Raw genomic sequence first — 16,416 nt, forward strand, 5'->3', positions numbered from 1 at the left:
TATGTTTCGTTAAGTTAAGGTTTTCATCCAGATAAAAATTTTCTTTTTTATGTCCAATTTTTTTGGTCGAAATCTATAATAGAATAATATATTTATAATTTTCTATAAAAAAAAACATTAATTATAATTTTTGTTTTAAAATATTTTATTAGACTTTTTATTCATAAGAATTTTAATTCAAGCGAATTTTAATTTAGCAGATTTATCATTCAATCAAATTCAAAATACCAAAATGGATTAAAATAAGCAAAATTGGATTAAAATAATAAGCGTTGCAGCTTATTTCAATGACTTTTAATTTTCTGTGTAGTTAAAAATTTTTGTTTAGTTAAAAATTTGTTTAAAAAGAAATTCTGTCAAATGCTAGTTCAAAAAATGAAAAATCGTCTAAAAAATAATTATTTCTAATAAAATTCTTTAAAAATGAAAATTTAAATTAATTATTTTTATACAGAATAATCATTAGCAGATTCTATATGTAGGCAATTTACCTTGCCTTGGTTACTCGAATTAAAATGTTTTAGTATAAAGTTTGTCACAGCATCTCCTTCAATGCATCCAAGAGTGCAATCGCATCCAAGAAAATTACATTGTCCTTTGCTACAAAATTGATTTTTTGGTGGGTTTCCATCGCTACATACGGCTGCATAACAATCTTCATTCCAGGTTGTGAATGCAGTAAATAATCGATATATAAAATCAATATCCCATGCTCCATACGTTGAACATTTAGAGCCAACTGGCTTTTTAAACTCTATCCGACTAGACCGGCAACAACTAGTAGAGTCTTTTTTGATATTTTTATGAATTATTACTCCATAGTGTGCTTTTGGAAATGTTGCAAAAATTACAAGAAACAGACCAATACTCAATTTGAACATTTTTTTTTTTATTTCTATATCACGGAAATAATTTCGAGCCTTCAGTTGCGTTGCTTGAACTACTAAGTTCAAATGATATACTCGTATGCGTGCCAGAAGTCTCTGACTATGTCACGGCTGGTTATATGTTATTATCAACTTTTTTTTAACAATAGTTCCTACTGTAAATTTTTTAAAATCTATGAAAACCCCTTCGTTTCAACAGCTAAAATCGTTGTTGTAAATTTTCAATGTTTTACTTTTTTAAACAAAGCGCGTGGCGCGACGTTATTGCAGCTCTAGCTATACGAACAAATAGAAAAATATTTGTTAATTTAATTTGTTTATAAAATGTAAACTTTTATTCGTATAATTTTTTTCATTTAAAAAGAACAGTGTTTTTAACTTGTTTTTACTATTTTACAATCGCTTATAGCAATAGAACACATTTTCTATAAAATGGTTACTTTTATTAAAATTTGCATTAAAAAAATAATTATAAACAAATAAAAATGTAATAATCATATTAATCTCTAAATAAAGTTATTTTATCTTATCGAGTATTTGAATCAAATAAATTTTTTTTTCAGTGCAGTAATAGAAAAATATTATCTTTTTTATTATTAAAATATTATTTATTTTTATAGTTGAGATTATTAATTTTTTTTATAAATAAAATATTATTTACCGAGATATAGTTTACAAAAAAAAAAAATTCTGCACTCGTAAAATTACGTGCCAAAAATAATCTACGTTGTGCGGATGTTGCGGAAATGGGTACTAATGACATTGTATGTTTTCGGCAATCATTCAGAAAATTTTTTTTTTTTAAGTTGAAACATTCAACACGGAAAAAAAGTAATGACTAAAATTGAAATAAATTTATTCCAAAGAAAATTTAAAAAATACATCTAGATTAGACACAATAAAAAATGATGCAATAAATTGTGTTCAATTTTGTGTAAAACGTTATAACAAAAATCGCCAAATGCGCTCATTTCTAATTTGGAGATGTGTCTTTTCATTAGAAAAAAATAAATACAGTACACATTAATGGTTTAAAGTTTTAGAATTTTTCTAAATAAATCATATAATAAAAATAAAATAATATTTAAAAAACGAGATTATTATATAAATATATGTATACTTCGAGGGGGAATTTACTCCGGTAGTCAAGTGTACACTTGCCTGGTAATACTCGGTAGTACCTGTAATATCTGTAATAATTTGGAATGTCTTGTAATAATAAGTATTATTGTGTAATATCATGTAATACTGTGTAATACTTGTAATATTGCGGTTTTATAAAAATGTAAAGAAAATCAAACCAAAAAATGTTAATATAAGTAAAAATTTTAAACATACTTATTCAAATGTAGCGCGGGAGTTGATGCTGAAGTATAACAATTTTGCCATAGGTGGCTACATTTGAATAAGTATGCTTAAAATTTTTACTTATATTAACATTTTTTGGTTTGATTTTCTTTAAATTTTTTAAGGTATTACACCATAAAACCACAATATTACAAGTATAACACAGTATTACATGATATTACACAATAATACTTATTATTACAAGACATCACAAAATATTACAGATATTACAGGTATTACCGGAGTATTACCAGGCAAGTGTACACTTAACTACCAGAGTAAATTCTTCCTCGCTTTGACTTAACAAAATAGTTTATTTAATCTATTTTATTATTTTTAATTGACAAAATTAAAAAGTTTATAGTTAATTTAAAATAAATAATTAACTTAACAAAAGAATGTATCTAAATAAGCTTGATAAAATTATTTGTTTGAATAATATATATTTTGTTTTAAGTAAAGATTATTTAAAGGCTATTTAAAGGCTCCACAAAAAAATTATAACCAACTACTTTAAGCCCTTAATAAGGGTTGAAGCACGAGAACTTCACATCAAAACACTATCAAATCATTTAAAACCTCAAAAATCCAGATTTTTAAGTTTAAATAATTAAAGGCTTATTAAAAGCTCTCAGAACAAACTATAACAAATCACCCTAAGCCCTTATTAAGGGCTAAACTGGCGGCCCTTTCCAGCAGAACACTAACTTTTTACTTAAATTCGAAAAAATTCTAATTTTCAAAGCAGAATAATTAAAGGCTAATTAAAGGCTCTCAGAACAAACTCTAACAAATCACCCAGAGCCCATCTAAAGGGCTAAACTAGGGGCCCTTTCCAGCAGAACACTAACTTTTTACTTACATTCGAAAAAATCCTAATTTTTACTGCAGAATAATTAAAGGCTTATTAAAGGCTCTCAGTAAAAACTCTAACAAATCACCCTAAGCCCTTATTAAAGGTCAAATTCGTAGTTGCAAATTTTTTAAATATTTTTTTATATATAGACATTCACATACACTTAATAAGTTTGAAAAATTTTAAAGCAGTAAAAATAAAACACGTTTGAAAAATTAAATCCTTAAAACAAAATATATCGATAAACGTCGACAATAGTAAAAATAAATATTTAACGACATAGGTACAATATTAAAAACAAGTTATAAATTCAGATGTTCATTACATGAACATTGTGCTTCCTCTTTACGATCAGCAAAAAAATTTGCCTCCTCGTGGAGAAAGCATTAACATTGAAATAAACATACAAAAATAATATAATAATATAAACATTTGAGTACCTATACATTTGAGTTAAATTTAATGAATTAATGAAAGTATTTATTAAATTTACCTCAAATGTAAATTTTATATATACCAATCAATTCGTTTTCATGTAAGGAATACAATTATTTCATCTATATAAACTTAACTTTAAATAATCACAAAATTTTATAGCCAAAATGTGAATTTTTGATTTTTTAACTTTCATTAATTCTTTAAATTTAAATTAAAACTATACTTTATATATATACCGATTGATTTGTCTTGACGTAAGGAATAGGATTTTATTATATATAACCTTAAATTTTTCTATTTAAAAATTTTTTCGATTAAAAAAAATTTTTTGGGAAAAAAGGCGATGAAATTTTTTTTTTTTGGGTATTTTTTAAAATCCTTTGGTCAGATTTGAGATATTAATATGATAAATTCTATCTAAATCCATTAAAACCTGTTAAAGTTATCTTCTAAACAAAAAAGGGATCCACACACACATACATCCGGACAATTGGTCAGGATCTCATATAACACGTTTCTATATAGATAAAAATTTGTTTCTGACACTTTGAAAATTTTTACAAACGAAAGGACTACAAAGCTTCCACCACGAGGAAGCAAAATAAAATAATATTTAAAAAACGAGCTTATTATATAAACGTTATTATATGTTTTAATCATTTTTTTTAAATTTTCCATTGATCTTATTTTTCCAAATGAACCACCTATTTCAAAGAATTATTATTACAAATTCATTGAAATCTGAATAAATATTATTAAAATTAAAATTATTAAATTTTAATTAATAAATTAATTAAATTAATAATAAATAAATAATTAAATAAATTAAAATCGACATTAAGAAATTATTTTTAAAAATAATTTCAATGAAATTACCTAAAAACCAATAAATTATTAAAAAGTCTTGAAACGAACATAACCTTTAAATTCAAGTCATTTTTGGTGGAAACTCCACCTTCACTTGCGGCTATATTGAAAGTCTTGAAATTTACATAACCTTAAAATTTATGTCATTTTTGGCGGGAAATACAGAGAGAGATGAGGGAAGGGGGAAGGACTTACTGCTTTATTAGGGTCTTAAAACAAACATAACCTCAAAATTTAGGTCAATTTTTGGCGGAGGAGGGGAAATGAGAGGAGGGAGGGGGGACTTGCGGCTATATTCAGAGCCTTGAAACGAACATAACCTCAAAATTTAGGTCATTTCTGGCGGGGGAGGGGACTTGCGGCTATATTCAGAGTCTTAAAACAAACATAACCTCAAAATTTAGGTCATTTTTGGCGGAGGAGGGGGAAATGAGAGGAGGGAGGGGGGACTTGCGGCTATATTCAGAGCCTTGAAACGAACATAACCTCAAAATTTAGGTCATTTCTGGCGGGGGAGGGGACTTGCGGCTATATTCAGAGTCTTAAAACAAACATAACCTCAAAATTTAGGTCATTTTTGGCGGAGGAGGGGAAATGAGAGGAGGGAGGGGGGACTTGCGGCTATATTCAGAGCCTTGAAACGAACATAACCTCAAAATTTAGTTCATTTCTGGCGGGGGAGGGGAGGGGACTTGCGGCTATATTCAAAGTCTTAAAACAAACATAACCTCAAAATTTAGGTCATTTTTGGAGGAGGAGGGGAAATGAGAGGAGGGAGGGGGGACTTGCGGCTATATTCAGAGCCTTGAAACGAACATAACCTCAAAATTTAGGAGGGGGGACCCCCCTAGGTCAAGAATTCTTGAAACAGCGGCGGCGGCGATATCTTTTTGTAATATAGGAAGATATATATGTATATTTATTATATGACTTGACTTACTGACAGAGAAATATCGATTATAATACCTAATTAATTTTTAATTAATTACCTTTTGTTGAGTTACAAGTTTTTATCCAGAAAAAAAGTTTCATTCATCTCTCTCAAGAAAAAAATTCTCTTTTAACAAAATCTGCTTCTATTACAATAAGAAACTTTAGAAAATTATTCAATTGGAAGTAATTTGGCAAATTAAAAATTTTTTCATTACACAGGAAATTGTTATAAAAAAATTTTTTAAAATTATTTTCAGAAAATATAAATACTTTTATTTTTATTAATATTTACATTATTGTTTAATATTGTTTTAAAAATATTTATCAAAAGTAGAAAAACAAAAATTTAACATTACAAATTAACGATTTAAATTTAAATTAATTATAAATTAATTGAAATTTTTTCATAAAATTTTTCGTAGCATCTCCCTCAATGCATCCACCTCTGCATTCGCATCCAACAAGATTACATTTTCCTTTGCCACAAAATTGTTCTTTTGGTGAGTTTCCATCGCCACATGCGGCCGCGTAACAATCTTCATTCCAAGTTGTGAATGCAGTAAATAATCGATAAATAAAATCAATATCCCATGCACCATACGTTGAACAATTAGAGCCAACTGGCTTTTTAAACTCTACCCTATTAGTCGGGCAACAATAATTAGCTCGATTCAAATTTGGAAATGTTGTAAAAATTACAAAAAACAGACCAATACTCAATTTGAACATTTTTTTTTTTTTTTTTTTTGGTTTTTACACTCTTTAAATGAAACGTTTTTTAATTTGATATTGAAATCTCGTGAACGTGGTATTTATATATAATTCATCTATTTATAAAAAAAATAATTATCTTCAATTAAATATTTCATGAATTATTAAAATATTTCCTTCAGTTGACATATTTGACTAGCTAAAGGATATTTATCAAAACTGTCAAGAAAATTTAGAAAAATAAAATAACAAACATATATAATGCATTTATAAATTAATTAATGTTTCTAGCTTTGTGTAAAAATAAATATTAGTACAATTGAAATAATATATAAATATTAAAATCACAAAAAAACTTTGCAACAAATAACAGATTTTTAATTGTTTTTCCACAAAGCTGTTAAAATATTTATTTGTTTTTTATTAACATATTTTATTGAGTTTACGAATAATCAAAAATCTTATCAAATTAAAAATTAATTTCAATAAAATCTCTCAAATTCTAACGTAAATTAAACAAGTGTATACTTTTAAAAAAAAAAAAGGTTGTTAAACTATTTATTCGGTCATTCCTACTAAAACCTGACTATAATAAACACAATGAATTTTAATTTTTATATTAATGTAAATTTTGAAAGAATTTTTAATACCTTTTTCTTTCAAATTTAAATTTTTTAGTTTTGACCCAAATGGACAATTTTATTTCTTTTTTATTAAACAAAATTTTTTTATATATACATTTTTTATTATACATTTTTATATACAAAATTATACTATTTAAATCAAATTGTTTCTGACTAATTTTTCCATTTTCTAAATTTATTATTAATAATTGTTTAACGTCCGAGAAGTAATGTTAGAAGGCTATACAAATGAAACGATAACATTCGGACAAATGGTGTTATTTAATAAAATTCACTCTATCGTTTCGAAATATATAAATGTTTCTTCTTTAGGGAGTCTATCAAAAAATATACAATAGTTGTTACAATGTACTGTCAAAACATTTTGTTTTTTTTATAATGTTTAACAAAAATTGGCAGTTTTATATTTTGAGTCACATTTAACACTAAAATTGAAAATCTCGAAATATTTAAATCAAAAATTATAATTTCAAAGAATTTAATGTGTCCAAGAAATTTTGGAATTATCTTTATACCTGTTTACATTAAAGAACACAAAGGGTATAGGTACTCTAAACCGAAGACCATATAAAAAATGTGGTTGGAAATAACAAAATCAGTTGCAATTCGTGTATTGACCTGTTAAGACGTTTTGATTTTACAATTAATTTTGTGAGTGTTCGAATTTTTTTTAATCGCGCGTGTGTTTCCAGGAGATCATTCTTCGTCCAAAATGATACAACAGTTGTGGGCTAAGGTTGGATATATATATATATTTATAAATGATACTTTATTACAAAAAATTGTTTTTCTATATGGAAAATTTTATATTAATCCTGTTGTAACCAAAGAATTTTAGAAATTTTTTTTTGAATTTTTCGAAATTTAAAATTTGTTTAAAATTATCTTCGATTTGCTTAGTAATATTATTTATGTATTTTGATTACTAAAATCATAGTGATAATACCACCAGCTTATTTGATTTGCGTGGTGTAAAACAGGAAAAAAATCCCCAAACAAATTAATTTTTTTTAACATGTGGACCGATTTTATTACTTTTTTTTTTACTTTACATACCTGGAAATACTAAGATCTTTGAAGCAAACTAAAATGTATTTTATTGTGAAAAAGAAAGAAAAATTTCACATAAATTATTTAAACAAAACGGATCATTCGTATTTGCAACATATTCTTTGTATTTGTATTAGTTATGTAAAATAAAAAATAAAAAAAACATGCCCAAAATTAAAAAAAATTAAATTGTTTACAAAAAATCGTTATTTTTTTATATAAAGAAAATCAAATTTTTTTTTCATTAACATATTTTGAAAGTCAATGAGAAACTGAAACTTTATTTTCTTATGGCAAAAATTTCTAAATTAGACGCACTGAAAAAAAATGTATTTGATTTAAATAAAATAAATATTTATTTGTATCAAATAATTATTATTTGATTCAATTATGTAAATGGTATATTTGTTTTAAATACAGAAATTATTGGTTCAAATACAATTTAATTAACTCAATTAAAAATTATTTGATTCAAGTAAATATTTATTTAATAAATTAGGTCACCGTTGAAAAACACAGCACAGATTTGTAAAAAAATCTGTGCTGTGTTAAAAATTTAAAACTTTGTCCACTTTTAAAAAAATTTTTAAAATACGTATTGGTAACTTTTTTCTGCAAAAAACGAAAAAAAATGTATATCCCAATTTAAATCTCACGTGAAATCGACCATATGTAAAAATTAATAGGTTTTTTGCGGAACCATTAAATATTTATTAAAATTAGGATAAAAATTCGAAAAAATTTTAAAAATAAGGACCACCGTATTGTGTAACTAGATCCCTCCAAAATTGATAGAAATGTTTCGAATATTTTTTATGTGCGTTAAAAACCATTTTTTAAAGGTTACGTTACGATCATCATCCTCCTTCATTTTCTACGTAAAATAAATTTTTTTTTCAAATTTCTTTTTCTTTCTTATTTTTCAACTATATATATGACTATCAGTTCCTGGAGACTTAATTAACTATGAACGTTAAAGTTAATTAATATGAAGTTTTCGACAAGCAATGTAGAAGCGTTAAATGTAGTGCATATGTATATATGTATATTTCTGAAGAGTGAAGTAAAACACCTGTCGACAATCCCACCAGAACAATATTCGCGCGAGTACGTTGCGGAAGTTTTAAACTTCTGAATAGGCTCACCATGGCATCATTGTTCACTCCGTCGACAGACCTATTTAATACTGTCCGCACAATATCGACACGACTTGAAAATGACAATTCCAAAAAAAAAATCCCGCGTAGGCATATACAGTATCGATTTCCAATAGTCAAACACACACACACACACATACACATCATGTGAAAATATCCGTGATTTTAATTCGAGACTTTTCAAGAGCCCGAAGAATTAGCTTTGACAAAGTATTTTTTAATTGCTATTTGTGTCCGACACTCTCAATGGTCATTCTCAACAATGCTCATAATGCCTAATAAAATGGAGCTAATAAAATTTTTCATATATGTGTCAAGAATATAAAAACTTGTCATATATTTCAATCTCATGATTAAACAAAAGAACTTCAATATTTTTTATGTGTTTCAATTTTTCTTTTTTTTTTTGTTCATCTTTCATATAATGCATATTTAGAGTACAATTGTCAATACATTTTGTTTGAGAGAGAATTCTACAGATGAAAATTTATTGGGGACAAAGTAGAGTACAAAAATGTTATAATATTATTCAATGACACAAAACAATGTTAATTGTCACTTGTCACTCGGGGATTTTAACAGTTGTTAAACGCGAATCTCATTTTATATTTTCCAAATTCAAAATATAAGGAACAAAAATACTTTTAAAAAAACATTAATCGCACATTTAAAGGAAGTGTGTCATTTAAAATAATTGGATGCAAAGCTGATATGAGATATTTCTTATTTAAATATAAATACGCAGAGTTGGTCTGTATAAATTTATACAGTTTTAAGCTCTTAAAAAGTATCACACAGTTTTGTTGGCGTAAAATGTGCTATTTGACTGAAGTCAATTTCTTCTGCACGAAAACACATGCGGTAACTTTTCTGGAATCTCTGTAAAATTTACGCGTCGCATAACATTTCTTGGTAACATTTTATATTTTCAAAGAGCCACCTCTCTCTCTCTCTCTCTGAATATCTTTCAAATGCCCGTGCCTCTCAAACACTCTCAAAACTACTTCAAGTGAGGTAAAAGATGTTTCCTTCAGCCTCCACTGATTTACGATTTGAGGTTTTCCAAGAATTCACATGCGAAATCAACCGGAACATTTTTAGATATAACTTATTCTTATAACCCTTTTCATAAATAAAATATAAAGAAATAAAAAGAAACGAGAGATAAAAGGGAGAAAAAATTAAAAAAGCTTTTTATGAAAACTATTTTAAAAATTTTAAGATAGCTGACTAGTGACTACTGTCCAGATTCTACTTTTCACATTGAATATTCCGTATTCCATTTTTCACATTCCGCATTCCAACTTCTACTTTTCACATTCCAGATTCCACTTTTCATATTCCGTACTTCATTTTCGATTTCCGGATTCCACTTTTTACATTCCGCTTTCAATTTTCCACATTCCAGATTCCGCATTTCGAATTCGATATTCCGGATCCCACTTTCAAAATTCCGTATTCCACTTTCAAAATTCCGTATTCCACTTTTTACATTCCGAATTTCACATGTCGGATTCCAATTTCAAAATGCCGGATTCCACATCTCACATTCTGAAAGTTGAATCCAGAATACGGAATGTGTAAAATGGAATACGCAATGTGGGATCTGGAAAGTGGAATTCGGAATGTGGAATATAGGATCCGAAATACAGAATTTTTAAAGTAGAATCCTGAATACGGAATTTGAAAAGTGGAATCCGAAATGTGGGCTGCGGAATACGGAATGTGAAATGTGGAATTCGGAATTTTTAATGCTGATTCTACACTCACCTATAAAACTGATCGAGCGGTCTGGATTTGCGTTACGTTTTTTATATATATAGATATAGTTAAATATAGGAAGCGTCACGGAAAAGCGGACTGCTCGCTCAGTTTTAGGTGAGTGTAGAAGTAGCATAATAGTATATTTCGTAACGAGTGTGAATATTTGCAGATTTTTGAAAAAATTTTTTTTTTTGGGACGAGCTGTAGGCGAAGCGAAGCTTCGCCTACAGCTCGTCCCAAAAAAAACACTTTTTCAAAAATCTGCAAATATTAACACAAGTTACGAACGATACTTTTCATGACAAGGTGCAAAAAAACGCACTTTTTAGCACGGCGTGCTAAAAAAGTGCCTCTTTTTTGCACCGCGTTATGAAAAATAGAATCCGCAATGAGGAATCCGGAATGTGAAAAGTGGAATAAGGAATGTGAAATGTGGAATCCGGAAAAATTTAGGTAATTGACCTTTATATCTTTATGTTTAATGATTGCCACTTTTATAAATTTCAAATTCACATGATTCCTAACCTAAAATATAATTTGTACTAATTTTCCTCGAACCCTTTTATCTGAAATTAAAAATGAATTATAATTTTGCTATTTACAATAGAATTTTTATTTAGAAATAAAAAAATAAAAATTGTACGGAAATTACTTCAAGCTAATCTTTTCTCTATGATATATAACAAAATAAGTAATATATAACATTGGCAATATTTTAATGTAGATTTTTTTTCTGTTCAAATCTTATATATATATTCTGATTGTGAATCATATGTATTGTATAGAAAAAGGTCAAGAGTCTATATAAGATTCGATCAGAAATTTCTGCTAGACTTAGCACATTGGAAGATTTGTAATCCCAGTGACCATTGCATTCGAGTCTCTCTCTCTCTATATATATATATATTGTATCTTTGACTTGTATTCCAAGTTTGATCCAATATCACGTACACATTGCTTTTAACCGTTAAAACTTCTCTAAAACGTCTAACATTCGACTCTCTTTCTCCTGTCAAATGGATTTATATTTCTCCTGGGAATTATAAAGCTTCTGACATTTTCGTTATGTGAACGGAGACTTATTTCAAGCTTAACTTCTCGATTTTTGCTTCATCAGTTTCGAATTTCTTATCATTTCTACTTCAAAAAAAAGGAGACATTTTTTCAAATATATAGATATACTTATAGATTTAAGGAGCTATTTCACTCCCTAGAGGGGAAAATACAATTTTACTCACTTGGATGAAAAAAAACCCCAATTTAAAATTGAGGGACATAGTTTGCCGATTTTAATATCAAACCCAACGTCTTCTTGATTTTTTACAGTCTTTTGACCCTGAACTTTAACCTAATTTTGAGGTTATGTTGAAACCTCAGACCTTTCTCAGACCTAAGCAGAATAGATTCTTGAACGGGAACGCAATCGTGAACGGAAACGTAAGAATGGGTGAGAGAAGAATAAAGATATTTGCTATCCTTCTCTTACACATTCTTACGTTTCCGTTTACGATTGCGTTCCCGTTCAAGAATCTATTCTGCTTAGGCCTTTATCAAGGTTCAGGGCCAAAAATACTAAAAAACCTGTAACATAACCTCAAAATTAGGTGATATAAGAATCAAGAAGCTAACATAACCTCATAATTCAAGGTCAAATTTTAAATACATTGGTGAAGAGAATGCTGGGTTTAAGGTTAAAATGGGCTAATATAACCTCAAAATTGTGACGGTCATATAGACTTTCACCTATATTCACGTCTTTAAACAGAGGTAGTACACTGAAAAAAAAAAAATTTATTTGATTCAAATAATCGGTTACTTGACTATTACCTAGCAAATAAATATTTCTTTGTATTAAATAATTATTAATTAAGTCAATTAAATGGTATTTGTTTCAAATACAGAAATTATTGGTTCAAATACAATTTATTTAATTCAAATAAAAATTATTTGGTTCAAGTAAATATTTATTTGATAATACTCAAGTAACAGATTATTTGAAACAAATAATTTTTTTTTCAGTATAATATAAACTTACGGCTATATTCACGTGATTAAATTTTTCAAAATCAGCGGAAACGGCGAAATCTTTTTATAGTATAAAATATAATATAATATAAAAATTAAAGTTAATTAAAGTTCTTTTTCATTGTTAATTATAAATAAAATAAAATAAAAAAAAATTAACGAGAACTTAAATAAATATTATTTTTTGTCTATTCTTTATTTTATAGAATGCCCACGTTGAGCGTTGGAGGCGTTTGTGCCGGCGTCGAAGATGGGTTAAGTATCGTGGCGGCGGATGTTCTGGCTTTAAGGGGTGCAGGTTTGGAGGCTGCAGAAACTTGGGCTCTCCTTTGTCAAGCTGCCCAAGCTCTTCAAGATCTCTTTCTTTCAAGTAAGTGAATTATATACTTCAAACTAGAAGCGCACAAATTGTGAAAAATTACAATAATGAGACACTTAAAAATACATCACCGAACAAAATAAGCTCTTTCTCATCGCGAAAATCTATTTTATAATTCTTTTTTTTTCACGATGACGAAATTCACAACGTTGATAATAATCAACGATTTTTAAAGATATAATTTTTTATTTTAATGAAAAATTCTTTATAATTGATAAATTTATGTAAATTATTTTATTTAGACATATTATCTAGATAATTTAGTGTGATTAACAAAATAAAAGTTTTATTTATTTTTAATTTTTTTATTAGAAACTCTATAACAACTTTTTAAAATTTCTTTCAATAATTTTCCACTTTTGTGTTAAATTTTTTTTTAAACATTTAAAAAAAAATTTTTTTTTTAAACATTTATTTTTTAACACTTTTATTTTTTTGTTCATAAAGTAAAACTTTTAAAAATCAAATAATTAAAAATATAAATTCTAAATTAAAAATCCATTTCGTCGTCTATTTATAGAGTTTATGATTTATGGTTTGGCTCGATTTTTTCAATAGTGACATTATAAATATTATTTTTCTTCTCTTTTCTTTAATTTTCTCTTTCTCACGTTTTCTCTCTCTCTCTCTCACTATCTCTTTAGTCGTACTCTGCAGAAAAGTAAAAGCACTTTCAATGAACATTTCGTCGCCTCAGCTCTCGTCTTTCACGCTTGAAGGCTCTTCGCTCTTCATCCCTTATACTTGTCGTTTTTGCGCTTTTTGCATTCACCAGATTTTTTTTTGTCTATGGCATACACTGATATATTTATACATATACGTATTCTAAAAATTTTTCAAAAATATTTTTTTAATATATAGACTTCATTAAAAAAACAAAATTTTCATTTCGTAATAATTTTATTTTTATAGTAATATAGTAAATTATTATTATTATTATTATTATTATTGTTATTAAAAAAAGAAATTTTTTCAAAAATGTGGTCGATTTTGTTTTCTCTTTTTAAGTAAAAAGCAATGTCATGTCCCATTTATTTCACAAAGTAAAAAAAAATTCTTTAATTTTACCGAATTTACAATATCGATAAAACACTGAACCAAATTGGAATCTCTGACATTTTACCATATAGCAAAGATATAAATTAAAAATACAAAATTTGAAAATAAAAATATGTAATAGGTAATAAAATTATATTTAATAATAATAATAATAATAATAATAATAATAATAATAATAATAATAATAGTAACAATAATAATATTAATTATAACTATAATGATAATGAATAGTAGAGATTTTATATAAAAAAAATAAAAAATAATTTTTTAGGTTAAGAATCATGTAAAAATCTTAAGGTACTTTTATACCTCTTAATTTTGATCAGATGAACATTTTTTCTGAACCATGAAAATGCAAGTCAGTGAATGTGATTGGCTCTACAAAAAAATACGTGAAAATGGAATTTCTGTAGAGCCAATCACATTCAGTGACATGCATTTTCACGGTTCAGAAAAAATGTTCATCTGGTCGAAATTAAGAGGTATAAAAGCACCTTTATTGACAATAAATATAAAATAGTCAGTCAAACATCGGAATTGTGACACCTTTCAGGGAATGGTAGCTTTTTTTGATACATGGCAGAGGAACTAGAATAGAGGAAAGCAGGATGGAGCAGGTGTCAAAAATATAAAGATATGTCATATTTCGGACGTTCTACTGGAATTCCAGTGGAAATTTAAATGCGCCCATTCGAAAGTAACCCTTAAATTTACATTAAACATGTTATAATTTTTATTCAAACAAATAATATTTTCAAATGAAAGTAATAAAAAATTTCATTATATTAAAATAAAACTTACAAAATTTTTTAAATTAAACAAAATTGTCCAAACAGATTTCTATATATTTAAATTAAAAATTCTTTTTTCTTTTTCTAAATTCATGGTATGTATGTTTTATTTTAATACACGGAAAATATCTATCACTTCAATTTAAAAATATTATTTGTTTAAATGAAAATTATAATGTTTGATTTAAATTTAAGGGTTAGTTTAGAATAAATTTTTTTTATTGAATCAAATAGTTTTTTAAAAATAGAAAATAACATTTTAATACTTATTTATTAAAAAATTTAATTTAAGCCAGATATTTTAGAAATTAAATTTTCTTCCAGTTCCAATATAAAGCTGTCGCTCGGCTTTCGTCCATCTTGAATTTTCCCCCACTCAACTTGAACTACCTATGTAATTCTAGTTCTCCCACAATGCATCGAAAAAAGCTACCATTCCTTGCAAAGTGTACGAAGCTGAAGTACGCAACGTTTATGATAAACGATTTTTAAAGAAATAATTTTTTAAAATAAAAAATTCTATAATTTTTTTGCTTAAAAAATATTTTTTTATAATTTGTTGATTCATGAAAACAACAAGGAATATTTTTCAGGCAAAAAATTATAGAATTTTTCATTTTAAAAAATTATTTCTTTAAAAATCGTTTATCATAAACGTTGCGTATTTCAGCTTCGTCAAAGTGTCACAATTCAGATGTTCCAATAATTATTTTTTATTTAAGGCCTAAACACTACTGAGTCGGGTACGCAAGTTGGATACGGAATATGTAAATTACCGCAACCGTCTTTAAGGCCTTTCTCCAATATGTTTCTAAATGTTTGCGTTGCGTGACTGACACGTTGATTCGCAAGCGCAGTGACGTCATCAAAGCATTGATACCAACTACGAACAAAAAGTTTGATTTATGATTTTAAGACACTGAATTTTTTAATTATAAATATTAAATAATTAAAATTATTAAAAGCCGTCGAGATAAACATTTGCATTAAAAATTGTAAAGTTGGAACAAGGCGATAAGAGGAATTTAAACCAAACTTTTTGTTCGCGATTGGTATCAATGCTTTGATGACGTCACTGCGCTTGCAACAATAGGTTCACGAAAGTCGTTCGCGAACGAGATGCATGAGATAGAAAAGGATACGAATATATCTCTGTCCTTTTCTAACTCATGTTTCACGTTCGCGAATCTATTGTGCGTTGGCCTTTAACATATCCCGTATCCGATTTGCATTTGCGTACCCCGACTCAGTTGTGCTTAGACCTTTATTGTCAACAAAATTTTGACATGATTCTTAACCTAAAAAATAATTTTTCGCGTGTCGTTCGGAGATTATTTTAAATTAAAGTTTATTCTGTGTGTATTAAATTTACTGTATTTTTATCCAAAGATTATACAAACTTTGAATCGAAACAAAATTTGTGTTTGAATGAAATATATTTCATCAACAAAAATGTATTATTGAATTAAATTTAAATATATTTGACTGTATAGCAAAAATATAAGTTT

The 16,416-nt window shown here is 27.0% G+C and overlaps 1 protein-coding gene across 4 annotated transcripts in view; it reads left to right on the forward strand.

The window, feature by feature from the left end:
- LOC127285907 (uncharacterized) overlaps window positions 1-16,416 on the forward strand; it is a 192,068-nt gene that overhangs the window by 121,193 nt on the left and 54,459 nt on the right. For all 4 annotated transcript variants that reach the window (XM_051312114.1, XM_051312113.1, XM_051312115.1 and 1 more), the window contains one exon: window positions 12,886-13,049. In XM_051312114.1, the coding sequence (XP_051168071.1) occupies window positions 12,887-13,049 (163 nt within the window). In that variant the 5' untranslated portion in view covers window position 12,886. The remainder of the gene's footprint in view (window positions 1-12,885; window positions 13,050-16,416) is intronic.

This window comes from Leptopilina boulardi, unplaced genomic scaffold, assembly GCF_019393585.1.
Source record: "Leptopilina boulardi isolate dan_hultmark-lab unplaced genomic scaffold, ZJU_Lbou_2.1 LbouV2_342, whole genome shotgun sequence".
Taxonomy (NCBI): Eukaryota; Metazoa; Arthropoda; class Insecta; order Hymenoptera; family Figitidae; genus Leptopilina; species Leptopilina boulardi.